Raw genomic sequence first — 10,544 nt, 5'->3', positions numbered from 1 at the left:
ACAAAACAGAATAAAAAAAATGAAACTGCATCATAATTGGGTTTAGCTAAAAACATTGCAGAGTTAGCACTACAGAAGATATAATGCACTTATTCTTTTCAGTTTCACTGTGGAGTTTTAATAGATAACTATTCACTGCATTACAGCAGTGTTAAAACGGGCAAAAATCCACAAGGTATAAAAGAATTTGAGATTTAGACCAGCAGAACATTCAACACATTAAAACATGTAAATTATTTTAATAAACTTTGGTTTCAGTAATTTTACACTCATTTACACCTTTTTTTTTTAAACAAAGCCTGTGACAGAAAGGGCTGTAGTACATACTACAAATACAGAACTGAAAGTCTTGTACGTGAAACTGCACGATCAAACATGCAGTACATTATGGTCTTCAATAACATGGACCAGCACATTCTCAGGGCAACATCATCATCCCAGAGAGTCTTCACCAGTATGTACACTGAACCGTGCTTATCCCTCAGACCACAGCATAGTTTTTACATTTGTGAAACAAGCTGTGAGCCTATACAGTCATTTTTTTCGGGCTCACAAAGTGCCACACAAACAGAATTTTGAAGAGTTCAAAGCAATCAAACTTCAGTTTCAATCAGCCAATCTCTCACTTCATGCTACACCTTAAAAGAGGTGTTGCTTGAAACAAGTTCAACATTAGGAATGATAAACGATGTTGAATTTCCCCAAATATTGAAGGTTATTCTTCAACTAAGTCACAGCTTTACAACTCATCTTTTGTTGGGGTTGTATCATCATCTTCGTTTTCCTCTTCCTTTTCATCTTTCTCCTCCTCTTCCTCCTCATCTTCTTCCTCCTCTTCCTTCTCTTCCTTTTCTTCTTCTTTCCTCTTCTTCTCTTCTTCTTCGTGCTGTTTCCTCTCCTCTTCATCCTGTTTGTCTTTCATTTTTTTCTCGGCTTCCTACAATGTAAGAGTAAGGATTAAACAAAGAGAGACATTTCAAAAACAACTCCTACAAGTAATGTACACAAGCAGTTACGCAAAAAGCAAAAAGTCCCAAGGCATGCAGAAAATTTTTTAACAAGGACAGACTATTCAAACATTTCCTAAACCATCTTTTAACTTTTGTAATAACATGAGTTTCAGGGTTGCTCTTCTTCACCCACTTAATTCTGGGCTACTTCTGTTCCTTACCTTACCTACACAAGGATTACATCTTACAAAAATGTATTTTTGGCAAGGTACAGAAACACAACGATAAATGTCAAACACTGATCTTTAACCGGAAAAGCAAAGATCAGCTACATTCAAGTGCACAAATTTTCATTCTGTTTTGTCAGAACACTTGACATGCTTAAAGTCAATTATAAGACTTTTTTATTCTGATGTTTTAATTCAATGTTTTTCTAATATTTTAATACTAGGTTTTATGAAACAATGTGCTTGTGAAACATATCTCCTGAAAGTTAGAAAGTACTTGGGAGGACTATCCTCTTCCCCACGAGGATTTCTCCATGAAAAAGTTTGATATTAGTAGCACTTTTTCCACAATATATGGCTCATCACTTGCAAACTGTAGCTGTAACATTTTTATGTTTAAAGGTAGGGGAACCAGCACATCTTTAAAGAGGAAAAGATATTCAGGGGTTGAATGATTAATTTTATTATATAAAATAAACACTGAATAGGTTCACCAAATGAAAATGCTTACAAGACTGCTCAAGATTACTTTTTTGAACATCCAAACTGTACAATCACCAAGAAATACACTCTGGTCACAGCATAAACTATGGAAAAAAGAAGGACATGGTCACTGCCAGAAGAGAAAAAGCCTTCTTAGGAAGCCAGCCAAGACACAGTTAGAAAAATCCAAAAGTTGAAAATGTACTGCAATATAAAAGTCTCCCACAAGATCCAGAAAGCTTCTTACTATAACAACTGTCTAAAGAAAAAGAAGCTAATAATACTATATAAAATCCAGGAAGCTTAAAAATCTCACCAGGAAAACTTCACATTAGATTTGGAAAACCAGCTCCTCAGCCTACAAAAATATTTATACTTATTACACTCGCAAAACCTTTACTGCGGTGGTGGTGCTGCAGTATCGTTGTTAGACATTGCCCGTTCAATTCTCAGTTAGAGCATCTTCTGTGTGGCGACATGCGTGAATGGGCGTTCCTTCGTTGAAGGTTGTGCGTTAGGCCCGGCAAGCCAGTACATAAAAATCTAATGCCATTCATTAGCGGACCGGAGTTCCGCTGTGGCGACCCCCAACCGGGAAAAGCCGAAAGACACAAACACTCGCAAAACCTTTCCTTCCTGGAAATGAAATTCATTGCCAATCACAAGGAGTGGGGCTCAGCAACCTTCAAAGTTACTTGCTAGACTCAAACATTTAGCAAAAACCTCCTATGATTTCACAAAAACTACTCACTACCAATCAGGAAATTATTCATACATTTGAAACAATACACAGGTAATTGTATGGACTCCAATATAAGCCTTCTCTAGAAACCTACAATGATTTAAAAAAAAGCAACAGAGAAAGGAAGATCTCCGTTGCTTTTTTAAGCTCTCTCACTATGTTAAACTCTTAACATAGCGAGACACCTTTTAAAAAGCAATGGAGATCTTCCTTTCTCCACTGCTTCCACATGCAGCTCTGATGTACTGCGTAACCATACGCATGTGCAGTACATAGTACAGTTGTGTACACTTAACATAAATGTAGATGTTAGAGTGTATTCACTGTTGCGGTCATTACATTTGGGTAATCTGCTGGCAGGTTGCCCTCAGTTGGCCTGAATTCCAAAGTCTTGGGTCCTGGTCGGTTGCTGTCTTCTCTTCCATGACGCCAGGGATATAAAACATGCAGCCGACACCATTTTCTTTAGTTTTTCTTGCCCCCGATGCCAGGTGCAAGAACCAAAAAGGTAGCAATATTATAAATATTTATATATATACATGCATCAATATAAAGTTTACCCTCATCTATAAGCAAATACACCACATAGGTTGTAGAAGATAGAGAAGGAAAGAAACTGTAGAATGACAGGGGGATGGCGGGAGGGTAACCTGGACTGCAACAGTGAATACACTCTAACATCTACATTTATGGTAAGTGTGCACAAAGTACAGTTTTGTACCTACCATAAATGTAGATGTTAGAGTGCTCATACAGCTGCAGTCATAACAGATGGGTTATCCTGCAGTCAGGCGGGTCCTCTGTCGGCCGAACTCCAAAGTCTAGGTCCGGCATCGGTTGTCGTTGCTTCTTCCCTGACGTCAGTGCGGCAGGGGTATAAGAGAGGCAGCCGACGCCATTTTCTTCAGTTTTTCTTGCCCCAAATGTCAGGTGCCCCCAGAAGGAAGGCAAACATAATGTTATGCAAAGATGCAATGTTGACAAATCAAAAAAGTACAGTTTTGTACCTACCATAAATGTAGATGTCCGATAGGTATGCATCTGCAGTCATCACATATGGGTTGTCCTGCCTCAGGCAGCCCTTCGGTCGGCCGGATTCCAAAGTCTGGGTCCGGTGTTGGCTGATGTCGCCCTTTCCCCGACGTCAGAGCGTCTGGGGTATAAAAGCGTCAGCCAACGCCCTCTTCCTCAGTTTTTCTTGCCCCAGATGCCTTCTAAGGAAGGCTAAATTTGGAGAAATGCAACATAAATCCAAACATGCACAATAATATATATATATATATATATATATATATATATATATATATATATATATATATATATATATAAAAACAAATGCCCCATAATAAATTCCCCCAGCTAGCTATTAGAGGAGTAAGTACCCAAGAATACCACAGAGGGGAAGGAGGGAGGGTAAACCTGACTGCAGATGCATACCTATCTGACATCTACATTTATGGTAGGTACAAAACTGTACTATGTCCTTCAAGGATGCATCTGCAGTCATCACATATGGGTAGAATACCATAGCCAATCTGGGGGTGAACTAAGAAAAGGATGGTGTAGCTAAGATACCCTGCAGGACAGCCGTAGCAAAGCCTGCTCTGGATCTGGAATATAAAGGTAAATTGTAATGCTTGGCAAATGTATGCACGGAGCTCCATGTGGCAGCTTCTAAAATGTCCTTGGTAGCCACCCCTCTTAAGAAGGCTGTGGAGGTGGCTGTGGCTCTCGTGGAATGAGGTCTAATGTTAGTTTGTACAGTCTTTCCAGGAAGGGAGTAACAAAAGCGAATGCAATTTCCTATCCATTTTGAAATTGTCTGTTTGGAAAGTGCTTTTCCTTGAGTACCAGGAGCATATGCTACCAACAGCTGGTCAGCTTTTCTGAAACCTTTAGTTCTGTCCAAGTAGCAGCACAACTGTCTGTGAATGTCCAGGGTGTGCAGAAGTTTCTCCCCTTTGTTTTGTGGATTTGGGAAGAAGGTAGGCAAGTGAATGGCTTGGTTTAATGAAACCCTGGATACCAACTCATAAATAAAGACATAGGGAACTTGCAGACTTTGGATCCAACCCAGTTTGGCTTTGTCAAAGGCAGATCATGCCTTTTAAACTTGGTTGACTTTTTCGAGACAGTCACCAAGGCCATTGATGAGGGAAAGGCAGTCCATACAGCCTACCTCGACCTGGCAAAGGCCTTTGACACAATACCCCACTCAGGTATCATTGAAAAACTCATCAGCTTGAATGTAAACCCATACATCACAAGATGGGTTGCAAACTGGCTAAGTGACAGAACCCACAGGGTCAGAGTTGCTGGAGCCATGCCAGACTCAAAGCCTGTCACAAGTGGTGTCCCAAAGGGCTCAGTCCTGGGTCCACTCTTGTTCGGCATCTACTTTTCTGAAGTACAAGCAAACACAGGAGGGTTATGGCTGACAAAGTTTGCAGATGACTGCAAACTGGCCATAGTCAAAAACACATCTGACACAGATATCCTTCAGAAGGGCCTCACAGAAACGGATAACTGGTGCCAGAGCCATGGCCTAAAGTTAAACACCAAGAAATGCATAGTCATACCCTTCGGGAAAAACAAGGTTACCCCTAGCTACCATATAGGTGGCAATCCACTGAGCACAGAAGAAGTATCAGGGATCTGGGGACCCAGGTTGACAGTAGCCTTTCGTTTGACACTCATGTTGCTAAAGTAGTTAGGAAAACCTTCTACAGTGCCCACCTGATCATGAAGGGATTCACATCTAGATCAAGGGAGGTCATCGTCCCCCTGTACTCATCACTCATTAGACCTATGATTGAGTACAATGCCCCATTCGGAATGTATCTGACCAGACACCTGCAGCAGCTGGAAAGGCCCCAAAAGTACCTCACCAAAAGGATAAAGGGTCTCAAAAATATGTCTTATGCTGCCCGACTGAAAGAACTCCAGCTCTATTCAGTCTCATACCGCTTGCTCAGAGGTGACCTGTGCCTGACATACAAGGCCATGTCAAACCCAGATTTGATGAATATGCTTCACCTCAAAAAATCTAGATCCCTCAGAACCACAAGGCGGAGACTTAAACCTTGACACGGTTATTAATAGAACGTGCTGGAGGGACAGATTCATCACCCAGAGACTCCCTATGCTGTGGAAGAAATCCCGGTACATGTGAGGCAGAGCACCTCGCTGGCCTTGTTCAAGAGGAATCTTGACCAATGGATGGGAGATCGCAGATATACCCCAGGCATTACTTCAGTGACACTGCTTGACAGAGGCACAGCAAAATAATAGGCATAGTTTTATTCAAACTAAAGGGGTGGCGAAAGCCACATAACTATGGGCTAAGCTTATAAATGCCCTTGGGCGGATAGCCTAGTATGAACCTATGAACCTTTGGCATAAATGTAGGATTAGTTCTCAATGAAACTCTGTCCTGATGAAAAATAATGAATGGCTGTACTGCCATCAGGGCCTGTAACTCCGAAACTCTTCTTGCTGAGGTTATGGCCAGAAGGAAGGCAGTCTTCCATGAAAGGTACTGTAGATCTGCAGATGCTGCTGGTTCAAAGGGAGGCAGTGTTAGTTTTTCCAACACAAAGTTAAGGTCCCAAGCAGGTAGAGGTGGTTTTCAAGGAGGTTTGATGTTTTTGATTCCTCTTAGAAACTGTCTTAGGAGAGAACGAGAGAAGACAGGTGGATCAGTATTGTACTCTGCTGAAATTGCTGAAGCATGAATTTTAATAGAAGAGTAAGACAGACCATTGTGGAATATTTCTGCCAAATATTCCAAGATATGTGCCATGTTCATCACTGTCGCATCTAGGCCCTTTGTGGTGTTCCAAATGAGAAATCTATTCTATTTTGCTGAATATGCCTTTCTTGTGGAAGGGCGGTGAGCTTCCATAATAATATCCTTCACTCTCTGGGATAGCTTATCTTGAGGAGGAGTCAAGGTATTCTCCAGGCTGTTAGTTGCAAGGTTTTCAGGTTAGGATGAAGAGCTTTGGATCTGTGCTGAGTCAGTAGAAGTGGCCATAGAGGAAGAGGCCATGGTTTCGTACGTGACATGCTCCTTAGCAGTGGGTACCAGTGCTGTCTTGGCCAGTCCGGAGCTATCAGAATTACTTTTGGCTGCTCTGTCCTGATCTTCAGTAACACCTTGGTCATTAATGGGATAGGTGGAAATGCATACACTGTTAGATTTCTCCAGCTGAAAGAGTGCGTCCACTTTCCACGCTTGTGGGTGGTACGTCCTTGAGCAGAATTTCTTCATTTGACGATTGTGGGGGGATGCAAATGTCCGGCCTCCCCCAAGATTGTGTTATCTGTAGGAAGATGTCTGGGTGCAGCATCCATTCGTGTGCATCGATGATATTTCTGCTTAAGCTGTCCGCCAGTGTATTGTCTTTCCCTGGCACAAACTGAGCTTGCAGCTGTCTATTGAGTTTCAAGGAAAGATCCCATAGCTTCATTGCCAGTCTGCAAAGATGGTAGGAATGGGTACCTCCTTGCTTATGTACAACATAACTGTGGTGTTGTCTGTCCTTATTAGTAGGTGGCCTTGATGCAGAAAGAGTTTGAAGGCCTCGATTGCATGTATCACTGCTAGCATTTCTTTTTGATTTATGTGCATGAGCAGCTCCTTTTGTGACCACTGTCCTTGAATACCTCTGCCCTCCATGTGTGCTCCCCAACCTAGGTCTGAAATGTCCGTTGTAATAGTTTGGGAGGCTTTTGGCTTTGTGAAGGGCAACCCCCTGTTGGACTGGCTGGCCTGAGCCCACCACAGAAATTCCTTTTGAAGGCATGGAATGAGTGGGATTAAAGCTTCTAAACTGTGACTGTGCCGAGTCCATAAACTCCTTAGGTACCACTGTAGCTTCCTCATATGTAGCCTTGCTTGTGGGATCAAAAGAATACAGGATGCCATGTAACCCAGGGCCTGCAGGATTTTCCTTGCAGTCAGCTGGGTTTGTCTTGTCAGATTCTTGAAGTAATCCGGTAGTTGTCTGTTTTTCTTCTGTGAGATAAGCCATTTGGGTGGTTGTATCTAGATCCGCACCCAAAAAGGTTATTCTTTGGGATGGAACAAGTCTTGATTTGTGCATGTTGACTGTATATCCCAAGGCCTGCAGAAGATTGATGGCATAATTTAAGTCCTTTACCAAAGTTTGTTGGCTGCCCGCTTGTATAAGGCAGTCATCCAGATATGGGTATCCCCTGAAGTCTGCAATGTGCTATTACTGATGCCAGGCATTTCATGAATACTCTGGGCGCAGTACATAAGCCAAAGGGCAATGCTGAGAATTGATAATGCTCTGACCCCGCAAGAAATCTGAGGTGTCTTCTGCAACTTTGTCTGATAGGGACATGCAGGTATGCCTCCTTGAGGTCTAGAGTCACCAGCCAAGACCCCTTGCCCAGCATGGGAAGGAGTTGCTGTAGAGTCAGCATTTTGAATTTTGGCACAATGAGATAAGTATTCAGTGCGGACAAGTCGAGAATTGGTCTCCATTGATTTTCTTTTCTTGGAACAAGGAATAGTCTGGAGTAAAATCCTTGGCCTTGTTCTGAAAGAGGAACTTTTTCTATGGCTTTCATTTGTAGCAAGCTTGAGATTTGTTTCAAAGCCTCTGTCCTTTGATTTGGTGGTAGACCGGGCATGCCTTTTCTTTTTGGCAATGTGTGGAAATGGAACCTGTATCCGTTGTCTATTATTTGCAGTGTCCATTTGTCTTTTGTAATGCTGTGCCAATTTTTTGAGAATAAGAAAGTTTTCCGCCCAAAGGTGCTTCTAATTGAGCCCTGGTTGGCGGAGTCCAAGCAAAGTCATTGAGTTTGTCCTTGTGCAGCAGTTGCAGGTCCTGCACTACCTGTCTGGTTTGGAGGTTGCCATTGACTGCCTCTGTAGGAGCCCCTAGCTTGCCCTCTACCTCTGGCACGCCTGTTCCTTCCTCTCCGAAATCTTTCGGTGTCCGGAAAGGACCAATTCTTGGAAGGCCAATTTCTGCTGAATCTTGGTGGTTGGACTTGAAGAAAATCCGTAACTGTTTGTACAGATTTTGCCTTTTCCTCAAATTTCTTTAGGACCTCTTGAGCAGTGGAACCAAATAACTTTTGCTTTTCCAGTGGAGCATCCAAAAGCTTAGCTTTAACATGGTCTGGCAGAGATTGTTCCTTCAGCCAAGCATGCCTATGTATGACTACACCTGTCATTGCTGACCTACATGTAGCTTCCAATGCATCATAACCACACTGCAAGAAATGGTTGCTAACCTGCTGGGAATTATGTACCAGATCCTGAAGGGATTTGCGATCAAGGGGTTCAGTAGAAGACAGTTTCTTATGCATGTCTTCTAACAAATACTCTTGGTACTGTATCATATGAAATTGACAATTTAATGCCCTCATGGAAAGAGTGGCAGAAGTATACACTTTTTTACCCCATCTCTCTAAAGCCCTGGACTCCTTTGCAGAGGGGAGTGGGTTCTTAGTAGTAACAGCTGTAACTCCTTTAGGGCCCTGGGAAATAGTTTCAGGGTCAGCAGAGTGGGCCTTGTAAAGAAAATTATGCGAGTCTGGGACCCTGTAATACCTGTCGGGCTTAACAGGAGCCGGAGGCAGAGTGTCAGGGGTCATGCTAGAGTCAGAGTACACATCATCAATGACATTTAAAACAGGAGGAATAGCCAAAGGTCTATGCTGAGGTAAATGAAGAAAAGTTCTTAGTCTTTTTCTGGAATCAGAATATTCCTGGCCCTGCCATTTGAAATGCTCTCTCAGAGTGAAGGGTCTCCCCAAAGGAAAGCTCTTCAGGAGGGGAGGCTGAGGGGATCGATTCCTCTGCATCCGAATCCTCGTAGGCCAAAAAAGCCTCCTCCTGGTAGTCAGAGTGATCTGAGCCATCAGAGGCCTCCTCTGAGGAGAGGGGATCAGGGGGATCTACCCTGGGCCTTTTGTCTAGAGGAGGTTGGGAGCCCCTGTCCGGATGGGGCTGAGAGCCCCTAATTAAAGAGATAAGGTCCTCTGCCAAGGTTAGGATCTGGGAACTAGAAGAGGGTCCCTGAGGAATAACCCTGGGAGGCATGGCTTTAGTGTGCTTAGCAGCTTTAGCCCTGGTGAAGGCCTTAATGGACATGGATGCAGGAGGCCTGGCTGCACCACGTGCTGGTGTAGCTTTGTCTAGTGGTATGGTGTCGGAAGCTTCCAAAACACCAGTTTCTGAAGGCAATTCCATAACAGACTCGGCGGGAGCCTCCAGGGCCGAGGCTGTCGTTTGTACTGTTTCAGGGCTCGGAAGTTCCAAGGACTCTGTATCAGCCGAGACAGAGACACTCGCGGTAGGCCTAGCCGTGGTTTCAGCCGAAACCGCAGCCCACGTGTGTCGGTCCTTGTCTTTCCGTTTCTTAGTTAAATGTGAAGTTGGGGTCTCCGATGGCATTTTATAAGAAAAACTAGCCCCCAAAAACTCCTCTGCGAACTCCGACCGACGTCTAAGAGTGCGTCGGTTGAAGGAAGCACAGGCTAAACAGGCCGAGACGTCGTGGTCTGGGCCTAAACAGGGGAGGCAGTAAGAGTGGAAATCCTTATGAGGTATTTATTTCCACAAGTTAAACAATTATTAACTTTATCTGACATCGGCTGAGGCAAGAAAGAGTCCCCAACGGGGTACTTAGCTTTTGAAGTCTTCGGTTAGCTGAATTACAGGAGCTGGCCGACCGGCACTTGCGAACTGCTTCTGCTTCGGGCACCACGCGGCAAGAAAGACTGAGGAAGATGGCGTTGGCTGACGCTTTTATACCCCAGACGCTCTGACGTCGGGGAAAGGGCGACATCAGCCGACGCCTGACCCAGACTTTGGAATCCGGCTGACCGAAGGGCTGCCTGAGGCAGGACAACCCATATGTGATGACTGCAGATGCATCCTTGAAGGACATCAGTAGTTGCAAGCAAATACACCATAAAAGAATACCCCAAAAAGGTTATATGAAGAGTGTTTGTCATAAGGCCTGTCCTAAGAGGGGATGGAGGGAGGGAAACCTGGACTGAAGCTGTATGAGCACTCTAACATCTACATTTATGGTAGGTACAAAACTGTACTATGTTCATCGTGCATACAGCTGCAGTCATAACAGATGGGTA

General features: G+C 43.7%; 1 protein-coding gene across 1 annotated transcript in view; it reads right to left on the bottom strand.

The window, feature by feature from the left end:
- Positions 1 to 223: 223 nt before the first annotated feature.
- Positions 224 to 10,544, bottom strand: part of CALR3 (calreticulin 3) — a 274,016-nt gene continuing 263,695 nt past the window's right edge. The window contains exon 9 of the mRNA XM_044090732.1: positions 224 to 937. Coding sequence (XP_043946667.1) covers positions 740 to 937 — 198 coding nt within the window. The 3' untranslated portion in view covers positions 224 to 739. The remainder of the gene's footprint in view (positions 938 to 10,544) is intronic.

Source organism: Protopterus annectens, chromosome 13.part0 (assembly GCF_019279795.1).
Source record: "Protopterus annectens isolate FY-2018-M chromosome 13.part0, PAN1.0, whole genome shotgun sequence".
In the NCBI taxonomy this organism is placed as follows: Eukaryota; Metazoa; Chordata; order Ceratodontiformes; family Protopteridae; genus Protopterus; species Protopterus annectens.
The sequence above is the reverse complement of the archived record's forward strand: the minus strand, read 5'-3'. Positions and strand labels throughout refer to the sequence as shown.